General features: G+C 40.3%; 1 protein-coding gene across 3 annotated transcripts in view; it reads right to left on the bottom strand.

Annotated features, from left to right (window-relative positions):
• Positions 1 to 12,003: 12,003 nt before the first annotated feature.
• The window catches only part of LOC311582680 (sodium/hydrogen exchanger 9B1-like), a 40,954-nt gene continuing 29,788 nt past the window's right edge, over positions 12,004 to 23,169 (bottom strand). For all 3 annotated transcript variants that reach the window (XM_084755916.1, XM_084755917.1, XM_084755918.1), the window contains exons 9-13: positions 19,874 to 19,980; positions 18,384 to 18,533; positions 16,469 to 16,577; positions 15,313 to 15,449; positions 12,004 to 12,398 (exon numbers count right to left, since the gene is read on the bottom strand). In XM_084755916.1, the coding sequence (XP_084612042.1) occupies positions 12,183 to 12,398; positions 15,313 to 15,449; positions 16,469 to 16,577; positions 18,384 to 18,533; positions 19,874 to 19,980 (719 nt within the window). In that variant the 3' untranslated portion in view covers positions 12,004 to 12,182. The remainder of the gene's footprint in view (positions 12,399 to 15,312; positions 15,450 to 16,468; positions 16,578 to 18,383; positions 18,534 to 19,873; positions 19,981 to 23,169) is intronic.

The raw sequence follows: 23,169 nt of genomic DNA, 5'->3' as shown, positions 1-23,169 counted from the left end.
TCTCTCTCTCTCTCTCTGTGTGTGTGTAGTGTGCAGGGAGGCATATATTTCATAGAGCACCATGGCAGTCATGGGACAGCTTGCAGGAGTCAGCTCCTTCTCTCCATCTGCCATATTGAATCTGGAGACTGAACTTGCAATGCCTTGGTGGTAAGCTTGTTTAACTGCTGAGCCATCTGGCCACCCTAAGCTATTTTAAAATATTTTACTTTGTGTGTTTTTCTACATATGATCTGCACACCATGTCCCTGCCTGGTGCCCGTGGAGGCTCCTGGACTTGGAGTATAGACTGCTGTGATCCTCTGGAAGAGCAGACAGTCCTCTAACCTCTGAGCCATCGCTCCAGCATCTTGCTGTCACAGGCTTTGTCAGGCATGCTCCAGGGAAGGTAAGGCCCCTGTCCAGCGCCAAACCAGAAATACACTCTCCTCCACCGGAAGGTCAGGGCAACATTGTTTCCAGGTACAAAAGGATGAAATGCAGGGAGGGTCACAGGAGCTCAGGGCTCTGAAACCCCAGCCAGGCAGCAATGAGGGCCCAGTGTGACTTGGGTGAGTTGGTGGCTTTGAGCTCTGAAACCAAGAGGCAGTGGTGGGAGCCTGGTTTGGTTCGGGCAAACAGAATGGCTGCTTCTAAAACAGCTGCCTGCTTGCCTTTGCAGGTGGGCACTGCAGTGAGCAGAGAGGCTGGTGAAAGATGGCTGTCTGCACTGACTCTCTGGAGAATGGTGGAAGCCGTTGATACCTCAGTGTTACAGCCAATCCCAGGAATCCAAGGGCAAATCCTTCAAGGAGGAGGGGAGTCCTTCCTTTCACAGAATAAATGGCGATCTTTGGTGAAATAGACGGTGGTGGGCCCCTTTATTTCATGTAGAACAAGGACTTACAAACCTTGAGCAGTGGAAGGGGTTTTGGGGGTGAATGTGTTTCATTTACTGGGGCTAGGGGTGCCATGGATACTTCGTTTACATGTAGCAGCACAGCCCTATCATCAGAAGGGAACTCAGGGGCTGGGGAGCCGGCTCAGAGGTTAAGGGCACTGGCTGCTCTTCCAAAGGTCCTGGCTTAAATTCCCAGCAACTATACGGTGGCTCACAACCATCTATAATGAGATCTGATGCCCTCTTCTGGCCCACAGGCACATATTCAGGCAGAACACTATATATAATAAATACATCTTTTAAAAAAAAAGAAGAAAAGAAGAAGAAGAAGAAGAAGAAGAGCAGGGAAGACAGTACTTAATTATCTTATGGGCAGAGGGGGAAAGAGTTCGGGGAACTCCAGGTATAGCTAGAGGTATGGGAATAGGTCATTGGTTGAAAGCTAAGGTACCAAGACATCTCATTAGCACAGTGTGGGAATTTCCAGGAATCCCCAGGTGCACACTGAATGGGTTTCTTATCGGGGAAGGGTTGAGCCTGTCATCTCCTTGAGGGCTATGTGACACTCCTTAGAGCATCTGGGGTTCTCCCAGATCAGATGGAGAGGAGAGAACCCAGCTGAGGAAGGGAGTCCATTATGATAGCACTGAGCTTAGGGCCTATCCAATAATGCCAGACACACACACACACACACACACACACACACACACACACACACACACACACACACGAAATAAATGTAAACCAAACAAGTTTTAACCTTAACAGCAGGGTCCAACACCCCCCAACTCCACATCAATTTTTAAAGATGTTACTTATGAACAGGAAGAGAATTTGAAGCAGATTACTATGCTTTCTATGACTACATCTGTTTTTATTATGGCAACACACATGTTAAAAGTGCACCGTTTGGTAGCATTAAATATATTCACACTTCTGGTCAACCATCACTACCAATCCAGAAGCTCCACATCACAAAAGAGTAACTCCCCATCCCTCACCCACAACCTAACAAGCATCATTCTGCTGTCTCTGTGTTTAGACCATGCGCATTATAGCATGTCCCAATGCATCAAGCTTTATTAATGGTAAATAATGTCCCCAGGTACATACACAGCCCACTTTATTTGCCCCTTCACCTGTGATTGACAGTGGTCCTTGTGCTGTTATGATAATAACACTATGAATTCACACAAATATCTCTTGAGAACCTTGTTTTTATTTATTTTGTTTTATTTGTTCGGTGGCGCACGCCTTTAATCCCAGCACTCAGGAGGCAGAGTCAGGTGGATCGCTGTGAGTTTGAGGCCAGCCTGGTTTACAAAGTGAGTCCAGGACAGCCATGGCTACACAGAGAAACCCTGTCTCGAACCGCCTCTGCACCCAAACCCTTCCCCCCCCAAAAAAACCCAAAAACAAAACAGAAATACTAGATCACATGGAAATTTTAATGGTTTGAGTGTTATGTGAGATAGAAAAAGTTTGTGTGTGTGTGTGTGTGTGTGTGTGTGTGTGTGTGTGTGTGTGTGTGTGAGAGAGAGAGAGAGAGAGAGAGAGAGAGAGAGAGAGAGAGAGAGAGAGAGAGAGGTTATCTGTGTGTAGGCCAGAGCTATCAACTGTGGATGTCACTCTTCACTCACCTTGTTTTTTGATAGACTCTCACTAGCTAGAGGTCATAAAAATAAACAAGGATGGCTGTCCAGAGAGCTCCAAGGATTTGTCTATGTCTCCTCAGTATTGGGATTACAAATGAGCCCCACCATAGTTTTTACAGCAAGCCTCCCCAACTATTTTCTGGAGACATATAGCCTGGGACTGTCTCCCATTCCCTGTGTTTCCAAGAGAGACCTAGAATTTGAGACTCATCTGGCTCCATTTCCTAGGTGTTGGGATAAGTATGTGACTCCATGATAGGTTTTATGAAGGACTAGTAATCAAATTCATGTATTTATGCATGATAGATAAGCACTCCACCAACTGAGCCCCAACCCTAGCACTTGTAAAAGTTCCTTTAAAATGTGTATATGTGCCTGCATGTGTATGAACCTGTATGCACATCACGTGTATTCAGGTATCTATGAAGGGCAGAGAGCACTGGATCTACTGGAACTGGAGTGACATATAGTTGTGAACCACTATATGGGTGGTGGGAACCGAACCTGGGTCTTCTCCATGAGCAGTAAGTGCTCTTTTTATTTTTAATTTTTTAGATTATGTATTTTATTTTATTTTGCTTGTCTTTTTAAAAAGTAATTTATTCAGATTACATCTCAATTGTTATCCCCTCACTTGTATCTTCCCATTCCCCCCTCCCTCCCTCTTTCACTCTATTCCCCTCCCCTAGGCCTGTGACAGAGGGGACCTCCTCCCCCTCCATATGATCACAGCCTCTCAGGTCTCATCCTGGTAGCCTGCTTCCCCTCCATCTCAGTGCCACCAGGCCTCCCCACCAAGGGGAAGTGGTCAAATAGAGGGAACTATAGTTCATGTCAGAGTCACTCCCCGCTCTCCACACAACTGTAGAGAATCCACTCTCCATTGGCTAGATCTGAGTAGGGGGTGTCTAAGTTTACTGCATGCGTTGTCCTTGATTGGTACAGTAGTTTGAGCAGATGCCCCTGGGTTCAGATCCTCCACCCTTGATGGTCTTCTTGTAGGGTTCCAGGACATTCTCGGTCCTTCCATTTCCCCATTCTCCCATACCTTTCTCATCTGGAGTCCCAATAGGAAGTGACAGGATCTCTTCTAATCCCTCGGTAAGTGAAGACTCTCAGAGGACATCCCTGTGGGGCTAGTGCTCAATTATAAGTGAGTATATACCATGTGTATCTTTCTGGGTCTGAATTAACTCACTCAGGATGATCATTTCTAGTTCCATCCATTTGCCTGCAATTTTCAAGATTTCCTTGTTTTTAATAGCTGTGTAGAATTCCATAGTGTAAATGTACCACAGTTTCTTTATCCATCCTTCGACTAAGGGACATTTAAGTTGTTTCCAGATTTTGCTATGAACATAGTTGAGTAAATGTCCTTGTTGTGTGATGGAGCATCATTTGGGTATCTTCCAAGGAGTGGGATAGCTGGGTCTTTGGGAAGCCCTATTCTGAGTTTTCTGAGAAAGCACCAGATTGATTTCCAAAGTGGCTGTATCAGTTTGTACTCCCACTAGCAATGAAGGGGTATTCCCCTTTCTCCACATCCTCGCCAGCATGTGCTGTCACTTGAGGTTTTGATCTTAGCCATTCTGATGAATGTAAGATGGAATCTCAGAGTCGTTTTGATTTTCATTTCTCTGATGACTAAAGATGTTAAGGATTTCTTTAAGCGTTTCTCAGCCATTAGATAGTCCTCTGTTGAGAATCCTGTTTAGCTCTGAGCCCCATTTCTTAACTGGGTTATTGGGTTTGGTGGTATTTAATTTCTTGAGTTCTTTATATATTTTGGATATTAGACCTTTGTCAGATGTAGGGTTGATGAAGATTTCTTCCCAGTCTGTAGGCTGTTGCTTTGTTCTGTTGACAGTGTCTTCTGCCTTACAGGCTCTAATTGTTGACCTTAGAGCCTGGGCTGTTGAATTTCTATTCAGTAAGTAGTCTCCTGTGCCAATGAATTCAAAGCTCTTCCCCACTTTTTCTTCTAGCAAATTTAGTGTCTCTGATTTTATGTTGAGATCTTTAATCCACTTGGACTTGAGTTTTGTGCATGGTGATAAATATGGGTCTACTTGCATTTTTCTACATGTAGACATCCAGTTAGACCAGCACCATTTGTTGAAGATGTTATCCTTTTCCCTTTGAATAGATTTGGCTCCTTTGTCAAAATCAAGTGTCCATATGTGTGTAGATTTATTTCTGGGTCTTCAATTCGATTCCATTGATCAACCATCCTATTGCTATGCTAGTACCATGCTGTTTTAATTACTGTTGCTCTATAGTACAGCTTGAGATCAGGTATGGAGATTCCTCCAGAGGATCTTGTTTGTATAGGATTGTTTCAGCTATTCTGGATTTTTGTTTCTCCATATGAAGTTGAGAATTTATCTGTCAATGTCTTTAAAAATGTCTTTAAAATTTTTTTGATAGGAATTGGATTCAATCTGTAAATTGCTTTTGATAAGATGGCCATTTTTACTGTGTTAATTCTCCCAATCCATGAACAAGGGAGATCTTTCCATTTTCTGGTGTCATCTTCAATTTCCTTCTTCAGAGATTTGAAGGTTTTTTTCATATAAGTCTTTTACTTGCTTGGTTAGAGTTACATCTAGATACTTTATATTACTTGTGGCTATCATAAAGGGTGTAGTTTCCCTAATTTCCTTCTCAGCACGATTGTCATTTGTATACAGGAGGGCTACTGACTTTTTTTTGAGTTAATTTTGTATCCACCCACTTTGCTGAAGGTATTTGTCAGCTGTAGGAGTTCTCTGGTGGAATTTTGGGGGTCATTTATGTACACTATCATATGATCTGCAAATAGGGATAGTTTGACTTCCTCCTTTCCCATTTGGATCCCCTTGATCTCCTTTTGTTGTCTCATTGCTCTAGCTAGAACTTCAAAATTATATTGAAGAGATATGGAGAGAGTGGGCGGGCTTGTCTAGTCCCTGATTTTAGTGGAATTTCTTTGAGTTTCTCTCCATTTAATTTCATGTTGGCTATTGGCTTGCTGTGTATAGCCTTTATTATGTTTAGGTTTGTGCCTTGTATCCCTGATCTCTCCAAAGCTGTAAAGATGAACTGGTGTTGGATTTTGTCAAATGCTTTTTCTGCATCTAAGGAGATGATCATGTGATTTTTTTTTCTTCCAGTTTGTTTATATGGTGGATTACATTGATGGATTTCCATATATTGAACCATCCCTGCATGCCTGGAACAAAGCCTATTTGGTCATGGTGAATGATATCTTTGATGTGCTCTTGTATTCATTTTGTGAGTATTTTATTGAGTATTTTTGCATCAATGTTCATAAGAGAAATTGGTCTGAAATTCTCTTTCTTTGCTGGGTCTTTGTGAGGTTTAGGTATCAAACTCATAGAATGAGTTTGGAAATGTTCCATCCATTTCTATTTTGTAGAGTAGCTTGAAGAGTATCAGTATTAGCTCTTCTTTGAAGGTCTGGTAGAATTCTGTGCTGAAACCATCTGGCCCTGGCCTCTTTTTGGTTGGGAGACTTTTAATGGCTGTTTCTATTTTTGTAGGAGAAATAGGACTATTTAATTTGTTTTTCTGATTTTGATTCAACTTTGGCAAGTGGAATTGATCAAGAAAATTGTCCATTTCCTTTAGATTTTCAAATTTTGTGGCATATAAGCCTTTGAAGTAGGACCTAATGATTCTTTGTATTTCTTCAGTGTCTGTTGTTAATGTCTCCCGTTTCATTTCTGATTTTGTTGATTTGGATAGGGTCTCTCTGCCTTTTGGTTAATTTGGCTAATAATTTGTCTATCTTGTTGCTTTTCTCAAAGAACCAGCTCTTGGTTTTGTTGATTCTGTGAATTGTTCTCTTTGTTTCTAATTTATTGATTTTAGCCCTGAGTTTGATTATTTCCAGCTGTCTACTCCTCTTGGGTGTTTCTGCTTCTTTTTTTTTCCTAGGGCTTCCAGATGTGTTGTTAAGTTGCCTATATGAGATGTTTCCAATTTCTTTATGAAGGCACTTTGTGCTATGAATTTTCCTCTTAGCACTGCTTTCAAGGTGTCCCATAAATTTGGGTATGTTGTACCTTCATTTTCATTGAATTTTAGGAAGTTCTTAATTTTTTTATTTCTTCCCTGACCCAGTTGTCATTGAGTTGAGAGTTGTTTAGTTTTCATGTGTATAGGCTTTTTGTTAGTTCTGTTGTTGAAGTCCAACTTTAGTCCATAGTGATCTAATAGGATACAAGGTATTATTTCAACCTTCTTGTATTTGTTGAGGCTTGCTTTGTGACCTACTATATGATCAATTTTGGAGAAGGTTCCATGAGATACTGAGAAGAAGATATAATCTTTTGTGTTTGGGTGAAAAGTTCTGTATATATCTGTTAGATCCCTTTGATTTATGACCTCAATTAGTGTCATTATTTCTCAGTTTAGTTTCTGTTTTGTTGACCTATTCTTTGATCAAAGTGGAGTGTTGAAGTCTTCCACTATTAATGTGTGGGAATCAATGTGTGGTTTAAGCTTTGTTAATATTTCTTTTACAAATGTGGGTGCTCTTGTATTGGGGGCATAGATGTTCAGAATTGTGATGACATCTTGGCTGGATTTTCCGTTGATGAGTAGAAAGTGTCCTTCTTCATCTCTTTTGATTAATTTTTGTTAAGTCTATTTTATTAGATATTAAAATGACTACATCAGCTTCCTTCTTGTGTCCATTTGCTTGGAATACCTTTTTCCAACCTTTTACCCTGAAGTAATGTCTATCATTGTAGCTGAGATGTGTTTCTTGAATGCCGAAGAATGTTGGGTCTTATTTGTGTATCCATTCAGTTAGTCTGTGTCTTTTTACTGGAGAATTGAGACAACTGATGTTGAGATGACCAGTGACTGTTAAGTCCCTTGATTTTGATGTTGGTTACAGGACAGTGTTTGTGTGGTTATGTTTTGCAACAGCGATGTTATCTATTTCCTGTGTTATATTGGTTGTAGTTCATCATTTTGGGTTGGAGTTTTCCTTCTAGTAACTTCTGTAGGGTCGGGTTTGTGGATAAGTAGCTTGAATTTGTTTTTGCCATGGAATATCTTGTTTTCTCCATCTGTGGTTATTGAAGGTTTTGCTGGGTATAGTAGTATGGGCTGGCATCTGTTGTCTCTTAGGGTTTCTAGGACCTCTGCTGAGAAGTCGAGAGTAATTCTGATGGGTTTGCCATTATATTTTACTTGGTCTTTTCCCTTTGCTGCTTTTACTATTTTTTCTTTGTTCTGTACATTTTGTGTTTTGATTATTATGTGGTGGGAGGATTTTCTTTTCTAGTCTATTCTATTTGGTGTTCTGTAGGCCTCTTGTATGTTTATATACATCTCTTTCTTTAAATTGGGGACTTTTTCTTCTATGATTTTGTTGAAAATATTTTCTGGGCCTTGGAGCTGTGTGTCTTCTCTTTCCTCTAATTCCTATTATCCTTAGGTTTTGTCTTTTCGTGGTGTCCTTGATTTCTTGGATGTTTTGTGTCAAGAATTTTTCACATTTTCTTTGCATCAAACTCTTCTATTGTATCTTCTATCCCCAAGACTCTTTCCTCCATCTCTTGAATTCTGTTAGCGAAGCTTACCTCTACATTTCCTGTTTTCTCCTCTAAGTTCTCTTGTAGGCTTTCTTCTGTCTGTGCTTTTATTACTGTTTCCATTTTTCATCTTCAGATTTTGACCTGTTTTATTGATTTCCTTCATCTGATTGTTTGCATTTTCCTGAATTCTTCCAGCGATTTCTTTATTTCCTCTCTATAGGTTTCTGCCATGGCCTCTCTAACATCCTCAATTGTTTGGCTGCATCTTCCTATATTTGTTTATGGATTTTATTCATTTCCTCCATTATCATGTTTATTACTAAGAATCTGAGGTCATTTTCTTGTATTTCAGTTGTGTTTGAGTTCCTAAGGTTGAATTCTTTGGGATAACAAGGTTCTGGAGATGCCATATTGTTTTGGTTTTGCTGTTTGTGGTTTTACACTGGCCTTTAGTAATCTTGCTGTCTCTGATGTTGGGAGGTAGATTTTGGTCCTTCACTGGTTATTGAGAGCAGTTCGTTGGTGAGTGTCTATAGGTCAAAACCCTCCACATGTGGGGATCAAGGAACCCTTCCCTTGATCAGGCAGATGACCTGGTTTCAGTTCCAAGGGAGTTTAATCCACACTCTGGGCTCCCCACTTGGCTAGCAGAGGCCAGTGCTCATGTTCAATTCAAGGTAGTGTAGGTACTGGCCTTTGGAAACTTTGCCCTTGGGCACTGGGGCTTGGGGGCCTAGGTTCAGTCTGCCCAAGTGTGTGGGGACCCCTGCTGCCTTGTGGTGGTTGTCTAGGCTTCCACCTGGTCTTTCCAGGCCATGAGGCCAGAGGTTCAATGGCGCCTGAGAGGACAGATACTGCCTTCCTGCTTGTGGCTGTTGGCTAGGCTTCAGCCTATTCATTCAGGCAGGGTTTAGTCCTTCCTGAGAGTGTGTGGGAATAGTCCACTGGGTTGTGGCAGCTGGCTAGGTTTCTGCTTGATCCATCAGGCTGTACCACCTTACATCAGTCAGCCCGAGTGCAGCTATAGGTCTGTAGCTGGAGAGCATGTCTACAGCTGCCTGGGTCCCCTGCATGGGCCTTGGGTCACTCTGTGAACTGGTGGGATGATCTGAGCTCAGATCTATCCCAGATCCACACTCTGGAATCCCCCTGGATAGCAGACACTGAAGCTGTTTCTCTGTATCCCACAGTTTAGTCAGAGAGGGAGAGAGAAAGAGTGTAGGTATGGCACAATAGGCTGCACTGTGCTTTGGGTAACATGCTCTGTGGCTGCTGGCCCCTGGGGCTTTCTGTGGACTGGCAGGGCAGTCTAAGGTCAGATCCATCCATTTTCCTATGTTCTCCCCCAGGCCAGCAGATCCAGATTCTGTTGCTTCGCTGCCCACAGTTCAGTCCCAGATACCGAGTCCCTGATATAGAGCAAGGCTACAGCTCGAAGGTGGGCATGGGTCCAGACTCTGGGACTGGGCACCCATCCTCTGTGGGCCAGTTGGATTGCCTGAGGCTGGACGCACCTGTGCTCTGCATTGTGTGGACCCCTCTCACCTAAGGCTCTAGGACTTGTGGTCTATAGCTCCTGGTTAGGTCCCTAGTCTCCCAGTAAGTACTCTTAATTGCTGATTTATATATAGCTCCTGCCCCAGTAAAAGCATTTTTATAAATAAATTATATTTTATGATATAATGCTATGTCAGGCTGGCCTTGAATTCCCTCTATAGCTGAGAATACCCTTGAGCTTTGAACCCTCTAGAGTGTTGGTATTAGAAGCATGTTTAACTATTCCTGGTTTGTTCTGTGGTACTGGGATTAAATCCTTGCATCCACTAGACACATATTTTACTAACTGAGCTTTGTTTCTCACCTGACAAAAACAGTTCTAAAAGGTAAGTTGAAAGCACTGGATGCTGACATTTAAAACAGGGGTCTCCTATTGTTGATGCTATTTTAAGACAGAGATGGGTTATATAACCCAGACTGGCTCTTTATGTGTGATCCTCGTTCCTTGGCCTCCTGACTGCTAGGATTATAGAAATCTATCACCACTCCTGGCTTCACAATTTTATTGAACATTTTCTTATTATTATGTGTATGGATGTTTTGCCTTAATATATATATCTTAGTTTGAGGGCAGCCTGGTCTGTATAATAAATTGCAGGCCACCTAGGGCTACATAGTGAGACCTTGTCTAAATAACAACAACAACAATAATAATACATATATTATATAATATAATAGATATAATTATATCATTAATAATTTGTGTTATTTAAAGTAGAAAGCTGATTTGTTTGGGGGCAGAGTCTTAGCTGTATAGTCTTGACTCTCCTGGAACTTGCTGTGTGCACCAGGCTAGCTCTGACTTTTAGCATTTCTGCCTCAGCCTTGTGACTATTAGGATTTAGGTGTGTGGCACAGGATCTTACTGGCCTGGAACCCAATGTGTGCTCAGAGTCATAAAGTCTGGCTATATTATAAAAATGCAACCATTGTAGCTACTGTTTTTCCCAGAGAGATCTGAATTTTTGCTGGATCTGGTTATATCTTTCTCAAAATGCCTAAGTCTTAATAGGAATAACACAGTTGGTTGCCTTAAATTTTAGTTGCATCCCTAGCACTTTCTGTGTAATTCTCGCTACATTCTGTGCTACTTCAATATGTTGCTCATGCCAAAGAGGAAAAAAAGGAACTGCATTAATGTTAAACTCTTCACTGGAACTTTGCTAAGTAGCTCTGCACAATTGTTAAGAGGTTGTTTAATAAGATAATTTGAGAAGCTTTTATTTTTAAACATCATATGTGTATGTGTGAGGGTACATGGGGCACAGCACACACATAGAGGTCAAAAGAATGACTTTATGCTGCCAGCCTTCTCCATCCACTTTTACATGGGTCTGGGAAGGGAACTCACATCCTCCATCTTGCATTCAAGTGTCCTTGCAGAACCCTGAGCCATCTAGCTGGCCTCTTCTAAGCAGCTGTTACACCACTATTCTTACTTTACAGAGTCTTGAAATCAGCTGGCGCTGCACAATGCTGGTAGCAAATTTTAGATTGGCATGGCCAAGCACTTCAGCCAATATGGAAAAAGACTGCGACTAATGAAAAGCAGATAGAGCCGGGCAGTGGTGGCACATGCCTTTAATCCCAGCACTTGGAAGGCAGAGGCAGGAGGATCTCTGTGAGTTCAAGGCCAGTCTGGTCCAGAGAGAGAGTTCCAGGACAGCCAAGGCTACACAGAGAAACCCTGTCTCGAAAAAAAAAAAAAAAAGAAAGAAAGAAAGAAAGAAAAGAAAAAGAAAAGCAGATAGCACTGAGATAGTAACTGACAGGCCTTCATTTCTGTAGGCTGCTTTTAATGCCTACATTTTAAACTTGGGGTTGAAACTATTGTTTATTTCCATCTGTGATTTCATTTTGTTCTGCAAGGAAAGATTACTGACAGTGTTTTATCTAAAACTGAAACTTAAATCTACTCATCCAACTTATAGGAAGTTCAAGCATTATGTTTCTGATGAGCTTTCTTTTTTTTCTAATTTGTTTGATTGATTGTTTGTAGGTCTTTCTATGCAGCCCTGCCTGGCCTGTGTAGACCAAGTTGGTCTTGAACTCACAGACATCCACCTGCATCTGTCTCTTGAGTGCTGGGAATAAAGGCATGTGCCACCTTGTCCAGCCTCTTACTAACTGTTTTAACTGACGTGATGGGAGTTATGCTCCCATGTGAAATTTAGCCTCTCATCTTCCCAAGTTCAGAATTCAAAGGATGCTTTTCTCTCTCTTTAGGTTTAGTTTTATTATGCTTACTTTGTATTACAACATAAAATTCAGCCTCAAAGATTACCTTGCATTTTCCTAGGGTATTGGCTGACTACCTTTATTCTTGAAATATGCAAATATTAAATTAAGACCACTGCATTTAATACTATTTTTATTAAATTTATTTTGGGCTGAAAATCAGAGGAAACCCTGTGGAGACACTTTGTGTTTGCTGAGTCTTGAGTTCTATGAATAGTCTCCAAACTTGTGCACTGGAACCTTCTTTTCTGTCAGGTGAGACATTAGACAAAGTGTCTAATTCATTAGATGGCAAACTTCTTAATGTTGATGATAATCTGACAGCTCCACTTTTAAAGGAGTTATCACTTCACTACGTTCAAGTAGTTTGGGCCCCATTATGCCGATGAAGAGCGCTCCATTTGGAGCTGTGATGAGGATGGCTAGAAACGCTACTGTCATCACGTCCTTTGAATATCCTTCCAAGTGGGGTGCCATGATCCTTGCTGTTTCTAGAGCCAGAGGACCTAAGACAGCCTGCAGTGAGGGAGGACACAGAGCAAAAGAAAAAAAAATGTTACTCACAGTTAACATATAGTAAAAGAAAATGGTTGTTGTAAAATCACAATAATGAAACAGAGTGACAACGTACTAGGAAGAAAAGACCAAGTGTGGAGTAACCTGTAGCCTTTAATCATTAATTGTATATTCTTCCTGACAAATATGTCTAGAAGAAAACCACTTGGGCAAGTCAGGTGTAGTGGCGCACACCTGTAATCCCAGCACTTGGGTGGCAGAGGCAGGCATATTGACGTGAGTTTGAGGCCAGCCTGGTCTACAAAGCAAGTTTAGGACAGCCAAGGCTACCTAGAGAAATGCTGTCTCGAAAAACCAAACCAAACCAAACCAAACCAAACAAACAAAAAACAAACACCCCCTCCCCCCTTAAAAAAGAAAAAAGGAAAAAACCCCACCTGGGTAAATAAGAGGACAGAACATGGAAGAAAGGGGAGAAATGTTACATTTAAAATATTCGTTCTAACGCATATGGGGGACACAAGGCTCTACTTGAGTACAAATGTTGCCTGTGTTACACTTTTGTAGTAGTGCATTTGCCTACAACGCACACGATCTTTAGTTAAAAAAAAGATTTATATATGTCTTTCCAGTTCTTAACATTTGTATAGAATAGAATACAATGTAGCTCGGATGCTAGGGAAAGGGGACAAAAAAAGCCAACAAGTTTAGGAAGTTGGCTCTTCTTCATTCACCCTGCTTTAGGGTATGATGAAAAATAAAACAAAACCACATGTGTAGCACCAGAAGTAGGGATGACAGACATTCTTTTTATAGATCTATTGTTCCCTACAAGAAAAACAGGTCATTACTATTTATGACTTGACAATGAGATAAAATAACTATAATATTGTTCATGGATCAGCACTATAATGCCAGAAATTATGCTGAAAGCTTTACAGGGATTATTTCATTCAGCCCCTCAACCATTTGGTAAATATGGTCATAGATCCTTACATAAAATGAGGAAACCAATAAGCCGAGAGATGAAGGAGTAACGAGCTAAAGACCTAGGCAAGCAACGCAGTATTCACAACTAACAATCTAGTCTTAAAAGCTTGCAATTCTAACCCTAACAGAGAATTCTGTTTCACAGAAATGTATAAGCTTCTATTTTGTAACACCAAAATGGAGGGGAAAAAATCCCAGAAAAGCAAGGTCCCATGCTGCCATGTTAACAACTGAACACTAGGTAGCAATATATTTTGATAGGAAGAAATTATTATAGAATAAAGATAAAAAACCACAAAGCCTTCATTAATTCAATCATTTATTTGTATAGGCATGCAGGGTATGTTTACCTCTGTCCCAGCTAGGTTTGTTTGTCAACTTGACACAAGTTGAATTTGGGAAGAAGAACCTCAGTTGACAAAATGTTTCTATCAGATTGCCTGTGGGCTTGATTAATGACTGATGTGGGAGGGCCCAGCCCACTCCTGGAGGGAGGTGCTACCCTTGGGCCCATGGTCTTCAATGGTATAAGAAATCAAGCTGAACAAGTTATGGACACCAAGCCAGTAAGCAAAGTTCGCCACGACTTGATTCTGTTCCTGGCTCCAGGTTCCTGCCTTGAGTTCCTACGCTGACTTCTCTTGATGATGGACTGGGACATGGAAGTCTAAGATAAAATAAACCATTTGCTTTTGGTCTTGGTGTTTGGCCATGTGGCTATCAGCAGTAGAAGCCTTCATTAAGACAACTTTCTTTCTGTCAGGTACTGTGCCAAGCAGTAGGGAAAAAAATTAAAAAGGGAAAGAAACAAAATGCCCCAAAAGACACTACCTCTATCCTTCCTGTACAATCATAGTTATGCATCATAAAAACAAATATCTAATTAAAAACAATATATATGGATTTGTGTGGAGTGAGTAGCAGGGTTAAGGAAAGATACACTTACAAAAACCAATGTGTCTCTAAAGGCACAGCATTTACCCCTAAAGCATTCAGCAAAATAAAGTAGTCCCCATATTATGATGTGTACTGTACTTGTTTTAAAGTTTTTCTTTTTTTCTCTCCCTTATTTTCTTCCTTCCTTCCTTCCTTCCTTTCTTCCTTCCTTCTTTCTTTCAAGATAAGGTCTAACTATATAGCCCTGGCTATCCTCGAACTAGATACATAGACCAGGCTGTCTGTCCTTGTGCTCACAGAGATCTGCCTCCCTCTACCTCTCAGGTGCTGGAAACAGATATGCGCCACCAAACCTTGGTCTATTTTATTCTTTAGAAAATTAGAAAAGGAAAATATTTTCATAAAATCTAAAGATTATTTGTCATTTCAAAGTACTCTTCTAGCTGGGTGCAGTGGTGCACGCCTTTAATCCCAGCACTTGGGAGGCAGAGACTGGAGGATCTCTGAGTTCAAGGCCAGCCTGGTCTATATAGTGACTTCCAGGAGAGCCAAGGCTACACAGAGAAACCCTGTCTCTAATAAACAAACAAACAAAAAGTACTCTTCTAAATTTCAGAACAATTGCTTTAAAAACAAATCTTTTAAATGTCACATTAAGCGTGTGTGTACATGTATGCATATGTGCATGTGCCTGTCTGTGCACATAGGGAGGACAGATGATGTAAGTCTTATACTTCTACCAATGTGCTGGAGGCTGATGGACCACGGCAGTCCTATCACCTCTGGCCCTGCCCTTCCTTCTCCACACCCAGAGCTGGGAATTCCAGGCACTGAAGCCAAGTCTGTTTTTATGGAGGTGCTGTGAACACAAACTCATGTTCCATACTTGCATAGCGACACTCTTTTGCCGTCAGCATTCTCCCCAGCTCTGGGTTTTAAAAAGTAGTTATCAATCCAACATGGTAAATTTAGAACTTTTAAAACTTGTCAAAACTAAAATTATTCTAATGACGTAGTATGTTCCTACCTGGACTGTAGCTTTGGGCATCCACGATAAAGCAATAAATACTTTCTCCTTAAAACGAAATCCAGCGAAAGACATCAGTGAAAAGGTAGCTAAAATTCGAACAGATACTGCCAAACCCAGGGTAGCAATACACACGCCTAGAATACATATAAACAGGTGTGAAAACAAAGCACTGCCCAGAGAAATGAACTTTAAAGTTCCTGAAAAGTTTATGAATATTATGATGCTGTGCTCCATTATATCTATTTTAAGTAACAATAGTAATTATGAAAAGCATAAAGTAGGGCCAGGCATGGCGGCGAACGCCTTTAATCCCAGCAGTCAGGAGGCAGAGGCAGGTGGATCGCTGTGACTTTGAGGCCAGCCTGGTCTACAAAGCAAGTCCAGGACAGCTAAGCCAAAGATACACAGCAAAACCCCATCTTGAAAAAACAAAAAAAAAACGAAAAACAAAACAAGTATAAAGTAACAATGAGGTGCTGTTGTTGTGTGTGTACATGTGTAGGGGTATGTAGGGGTGTGTAGGGATGTGTAGGGTGTGCATGTGCCCTCATGCAGGCCAGGGGTTTACGTTTGGTGTCTTGCGCAATGGCCTCTTTTTGAGACTTACTAATTGACTATAGTGGCAAGCCTCTGTTCCTGCCTTTCAGGGCTACTGAGACTAGATTTCACATAGGTGCTGGGGATGGATCAAGCACATGCTCAAAGCACTGCACGACTAGCAGTTTACCAGCCAGGCCAACTCCCCAGCCTCTGTGGAGTGTCTCTCTAAAGTACTAGCTTATGTTCTGGTGGGAGTACCATGACAAGAAAGACTGATGACATGGCATTCAGTTCATCTTAAATCATGTATTTCGAATGGAATGTATTTAATTGTGAACTAATCTTTTTGGGAACATGTTTAAAGGAATGCAATCAGAAACATCTAATGCTATCTAATGTTTCCTGTAATATATTTCTTTGGATCACTTGGGAGATAAAGTGTCTTTGACTGAAAGCAAAGAAATACACAAGGTAAAAGAAAAGAGAATCAATACAATCAGTGTAATTTTTGAAAGTCTTTAAAGCCATTAAAAACATGGTATAAACAAAAATAAAATATTTATAATTTTTTAAATCCTGTATTTTCTATCTTCTGTGTTCTACACACTCTTACCAATAGTTTTTGACTCAAGAGAGTCAACAGCTACTTCTGTTCCAACTAAGCCAAAAAGAAGTGGCTGAAAAATATTCCATGTGCTTGCAATAATTTTTTGGATTCCAACCTATAGGAAAGGGAAATATATTTTAGTTATAGCTATAAATATAACTGCATTTTAGAATTTTACATTTTTTTGGTTATTGTGCACATAAATTTAGCTGCATTTCAGACATTTAAAGCTATTGTTACCATTTAATAAATTGATAACACTTTTTAAAAAAAGTTTTTCAAGACAGGATTTCTCTGTGTAACAGCCCTGGCTGTCCTAGGCTGGGTTTGTAGACCAGGCTAGCCTTGAACTCACAGAGATCCACCCACCTCTGCCTCTGCCTCCCAAGCTCTGGGATTAAAGGCATGTACCACCATGCCCAGTGATATTTCATTTTTCAGGAAATTTTAAAACTTAAATTTCTGAAAATTGAGTAATGTCTTTTATTCAAACAGAATCTAGCTAAGGAAACACATAACGCTATACAGTATCTTCTCATCACTGTGTTCTAGAAAAGTGAAAGTCTTTGGAGTCCCAGTAATCTCAGAGTGAGTTCTAGGGACAGAAGCACAGCGTGCGGTTCGAGGAGCATACACAGCAACCACCAGGTCTAGGAGGAGCAGGAAGACCTGCCTAAGAACAGTTCTGGAACCTGGTCCATGAGAGTGAATTTAGACAGGTCATACACACACACACACACACACCAAGAAAATATCCTGCTTCCCAAGATGCATGGTGACTATTTCAAAATTGTTCTGAATAATGCTCCTATTCTGTTGACAGGAGTATAAATACTGCAAATCTTTCCGAGTGATACTTTAGCAGTATCTGTCAACATAAAGGCTATTTTCAATCCAGAAAAATACATTGTTAGGAGTCCATTACTACAGAATTACTTGTATATATGAAAAGGTTACATGAAGAAAGCTGTTTATGATATAAAATTTTATTTTTAAAATGGAATATATATTTATGTATATATACATATCTACAAATATAGTATTGGTTAAAATGATTAATTAAATGGCAATAAGCTGAATATTTAGGTGGCAGGGACTTTGCATTCATTCTGTATTTTTTAAAAAAGATATTTATTTATTTATTTATTATGTATATGAGTACACTGTCTTCGTGTACACCAGAAGAGGGCATCGGATCATAATACAGATGGTTGTGGGACACCGTGTGTGTGCTGGGAATTGAACTCAGGACCTCTGGAAGAGCAGCCAGTGCTCTTAATCACTGAACCACCTCTCCAGCCCCATTCTGTACGTTTTGATCTTTAAGATCTTTATCTTTTCTCTTTTGTACCATTTTTATGTCATCAGTTAAAATAAGTATGAGTTGGGTGGGTAAAGTTGACTGACAGAAAGCTTAATAACCTCAATTTGAGTCTTTAGGACCCACCCACTGGAAAGAAACAATTGATTCTATAAGCTGTTCTTTGACCTCCAAGCCCTTCCCCGTAAATAAATGTAATAATGATGATAATAATTAAGCATAAACTATAAACAAGTTTATTCAAAGGCAAAACATAATGAGCAAAGTAAAGATCCCTAGTTAACTCAAATAATAACTAATGTAATAGAATTAGAAAAAAACAAAGTAGCATTAGGGACACAGATATGGCAAATTTTAGGAACATGTTTTCATGGATGAATTGCAGAACTAAACATTCAAAGAATAAGATAATTAATCAGAGTGATATAACCAAATCACATAAAACTCAGGGGAACTCTAACATGAGAGCTCAACTTGTGAGTGCATCTAACTGGGGTTCAAAGTGGTTTTCTATAATATTTAATCTCTCACTCCATGCACTTCCTGGAAGAAGTGGAACATCTTCCAACCAGATGGGGGTGACTTCCTAAAAACACTCACCTTCTCTTTAGTCCATTTTTTTGCTGCCATGAATGACATCACTAGTGTGACCAGTCCTCCAGATCCATGTAAGCCAATGTGCTGACAGCCTAAGACAGCAGAAATACATATACTCAGAACAAGGAAGGCTCGCCTCTGTGTAAGTCTCTCCTAGAAACACACAGTTAGAAGTTGTTTTACATTAAACATACAAGATGTGGCATTATCTTTTTTTTTTTTTTTTTTACCCTTTGCTACAATATTTGTAAAGGTAAAACCAAATAGTCTCCAAAACATTGATTTTATTTTGCATCAGAACTTTTGGCAAATGCAGAACCAAGTAATACATATCACATATAAGACTCTCACTCTTTACACAGTGCTGACACCAACAGCAAAATGCTTACCAGACTCTACCTGAGAAGTGAGCAAAATGTTCCTTTAACAACGAGTTGTTAAAAATAAGTATCTGAAGATTTCTTTTTTTGGGGGGGGTGCTCCAAGACAGAGTTTCTCTGAATAGCCTTGGTTGTCCTGGATTCGCCTTGTAGACCAGGCTGGCCTCAAAATCCCCTAGTGCTTGGGATTACAGGTGTGTGCCACCGTACCTGGCTGAAGGTTTATTTCTTTAAAAGATTTGGTAACTTTGGTACAAGTTACCAAATTATAAGCTGAGGCAGAGCAATGTCAACTGTTGAGTTCAAATCATCCTCTACTACATAGATAAACTTTGTCTCAAAATTGCTACCAACACCAACAATAATCAGGTCTAAAACCCCTGTCAAAGGGAATGGAGTCAAATTTAAGTCAGAAAATATGAAAAGATAAATGAGAACTTATCTCTGCCTCAAAGTTGTTCAAGAGAAAGTTTTGGGGGGAAAAAGTCTTAACATTGTCAGGTATAAATAGATGACTTAGTTGAAATGGGGGTGGGTGGAAGAAAAGAGGGCAATCACATACATTGTTCTCAGTATTTTCATTTTCCAGATTAGGACACAGTGACACTAATCAAGGCTACTTGGAATTAAGCACCATTAGGCTCAGTTTAAGCAGACAGGAGGCACCAGAGGCAACTTTCGGAAAAGAGTCTTAAGCATGCAATATTATGTTTCACCTTCTAAAGTTGTCTCAGAAAGTTCTATGTTACACCCATGCTTGGTGTGGACTGCCTGCCCTCCCAAAGCCCTTATGTTAGAAGCTGGATTCAGGGTGGTGGTGTGGGCCAGGGCAGGACCTCTAGAAACCAGGGAAGCATGCTGTTAAAGCAAGGGATTAAGTTCCACTCCCTTCCTTCTTCTGTTTTGCTCCAGTGCTTCTGCAATGGTACACTGCCGGGGTGTTGAGGCAGGTCAATAGCAGACTATAACCTCCAGAACTGTGAGCTAAATAATCCTTCTGTTTTACAGATTAAGTATACCAGGTAGTTCATTATAGTGAAGCAAGGCTGATTAACACACTAAAGTTCTTAAAACCATATATTTATTTATTTATTTACTTATTTATTTATTTACCTGGTCTCCACTTGGAAAATACTGAACAAAAAATCCCATTACAATTCCTACCAGCACACCAATAAGAACATCCCGCAAGGATGCTAGGACATTGCTAAGTATGCTACCTGTAAGGGCAGAAAATAAGAGAAACTCTTCACTGAGAAATAATTTCATGTACACTATACATTAGACAATAAGACCTATGTGGTTCATGAGCAAGAATAACATCTAATAGGACAAATTATAAAACTGGACCTTTAGTAGTGGCTTGTGTGAAAATGTATTCAGATCTATCTTAAGTTAAGTGTGTACTCTTAATGATATAAACACACAATTAAAAATGTCCATTTTAAGGCTGGGCATGGTAGTATGAGCCTTTAACCCAACACTTGGGAGGCAGAGGCAGGCGGATCTCTGTGAGTTCAAGGCCAGCCTAGTCTACAAAGCGAGTCCAGGACAGCCAAGGCTACACAGAAAAACACTGTTTTGAAACAAAACAAAACAAAACAGTTCTTCATATAAATGGGTCAGAAAACAAACAAATCACGTGCTCTTCTTACACTTAACCTATCAGACCAAGTAAGGGAGAAAGGTGGGAGAGCAAGTGACAGGAGTACTGGCACAGGCTGGTTAGGCCATGCTGCCAATTCTGATATGTTGTGTGCATAATAAACTATGTAAATGCAGAAAGGACAACTTACCAATAAAAACACATAAAACAATTGTATCCCAAGGTTCGTCCTAGACATGGACGAGTCAATCAGGTTTTCAATATGTTTTAATATGAATAATGTATATACACAATCATTGTGAATAAAAATAAATCAGTAAAAACACTTGACTCCCAATTTTAAAAAATTGTTTGATTTTACTCTGAGCATTGAATTATCCAAATATATGTAAGTGTTAGAAATATTTTCCCAGCTGGGCGTGGTGGCGCATGCCTGTAATCCTAGCACTTGGGAGGCAGAGGCAGGCAGATCTCTGTGAGTTCAGGGCCAGCCTGGTCTACAAAGCAAGTCCAGGACAGCCAAAGCTCCACAGACAAACCCTGTCTCGGAAAAAAAAAAAAGAAAAAAAAAAAAAAAAAAGAAAGAAAGAAAGAAAAAAAAGAAATATTTTCCACTCAGAAGACTCGAGTGATATGGGCAAGATGCTGAAATGGGAATACTGAGCCTGGGCCCCAGCAGACAGAAGTGAACAATAACAGATAGCCTAAAAGGCTGCAAGGCACCCCATAAGCCAACTGAGAAGCTGTGGCCATCCAGATGAGAGGAAAGTCAGGAACAACAGCATGGGGACATGCCTCCCACCTGCTACTCGTCTGTTGAGAGGAAAAGAGAAGAAAGGGACAGTCCTGGAGGTTGCCTAAAGCCCTGGCCTTTGTCTCGCCTTCTCCTAACTGGCACACAAGCTGCTGGATACAAGTGCCGTCAGGAAAAAAGGAGAGGTCACAAATATGCTCCTGAACCCGAGAGTTTTGAAACTGTGCCAAGCGTAAAGAGGGAAAACACCAGCAGTTTGAAAATTCTTAGACAATGTAGGCTGAAGAGAAGGAAGAGCCTCTAAACTTATTCTATGAGGCCAGCACTAGCTTGATGCCAAAGCCAAACTTTCTGTAAGAAAACTGCAAGCCAATACTCCTGATAAATATGCAAGAATCCTCAATACCAGTTCACTGAATTCAATAGCACATTAATTGGATTAAATAGCATGATCAAGTTGAATTAAGCTTGGAATGCAAAAGGGATGCAGATGGGTTTTTAGAAGATTTCGATTATTTTATGAGCATCTTGCCTGCATGTAAGTATATGGACCATGTGCATGCCTGATGATGCCACAAAGAGGCATTAGATGGTCTGGAGCTGGAGTTAGAGATGTTCCTGAGCCTCCATGTAGGTGTTGGAAACCAAATCCAGGTACTCTGGAAGGCATCAAGTACTCGTAACTACTAAACCATCTCTCCAGCCCCCCCCCAAAGTGTTTTTTTAAAATCTGGGGTCAAGATACAAAACTCTTTCATATGACACATTAAAAGAAGAGACAGAAATTACAAGACTACCTTGCTTAGTGCAGCATTTGAGGCAAATAACCTTTCCTGGTGAAGCTACTTGATTCAGAAGAGAAGCAATTTATCTCCTGATAAAGGCCACACAACTAACTTCATATGGACCGGGAAATGAAAAGTTTCCTTCTAAAGGTCAGGAATAAGGCAATGATGCCATTTCCCCCAATTCTATTCCCAAAGTACTAGCAGTTCTAGCCAGAGAAAGAGATATAAAAGGCATTCAAATTGGAAAGGAAAAAAAAATGTCTCTTTATAAGTGGATTGACCTTATGTACAGAAAACCTTAAAATCTGGGGCCAAAGAGATGCCTCAGTGGGTAAAGTGGTTGCCTTGCAAGCCAGATGATCTGAGTTTGGATCCCAGAACCCACATAAGAAAACCTGAAGCTGGCTGTGTGTGGTGGTGCATACCTTTAACGTCAGCACTTGGGAGGCAGAGGCAGGCCGACCTCTGTGAGTTCCAGGCCAGCCTGGTCTACAGAGCGAGTCCAGCTCAACTAGGCCTCTGTTACATGGAGAAACACTGTCTTGAAAATACAAAAACCAAACCAAACCAAAACCAGATGCTGCAATATAGGCATTTGTGGTGCCAATGAGCAGTGAAGGGAGACGGAGGCAGAGATGGCATTTTCGAAAGCTCACAGCTCTCTGGCTTGGTGTACAAAGCAGTGAACAATGAGAGATTTTGTCTCAAACCCAGGTTGAAGGCCAGGACTGACACCTGAAGTAGTTCTCTGACTCCATGTGCACACCATGGCATTTTTCACCTGCATCTACTCCTCACACACACACACAATGAGACAGACACAGAGGACCCTGACATTTATCCTCCAAACATAAACCTGTCTGAACTAATAAACGAACCTGCGAAGTTGTTTGCTATGAAATCAGCACTAAGCTATCAGTTGTTTCATATACTAGCAGTGAAAAGACAATTAAGGAACTTATTTTGAATAACAAAAAGAAATAAAGAGTAAATATAAATAAGGTGAAAGGCTTGGACTGATAATTTAAAACAGGGCTGGGATATATATATATATATATATATATATATATATATATATATATATATATCTTTGTGTGTGTGTGTGTGTAAAATACATTTGTTCATGATTAAAAGACTCAATATAATTGTGATGCCCATATTAGCTGAAGAAGCCTCCTGACTCTGTATGATTCCTGTTAAAAATTCTAACGGACACTTTATCAGATACTCTCTTCTTGTACTTTTCTAGTGATTACATGAG

The sequence above is a fragment of the Acomys minous genome (assembly GCF_964271855.1).
Source record: "Acomys minous genome assembly, chromosome: 14".
In the NCBI taxonomy this organism is placed as follows: Eukaryota; Metazoa; Chordata; class Mammalia; order Rodentia; family Muridae; genus Acomys; species Acomys minous.
Note: the sequence above shows the minus strand (reverse complement) of the source record. Positions and strands in the feature narration are given on the sequence as shown.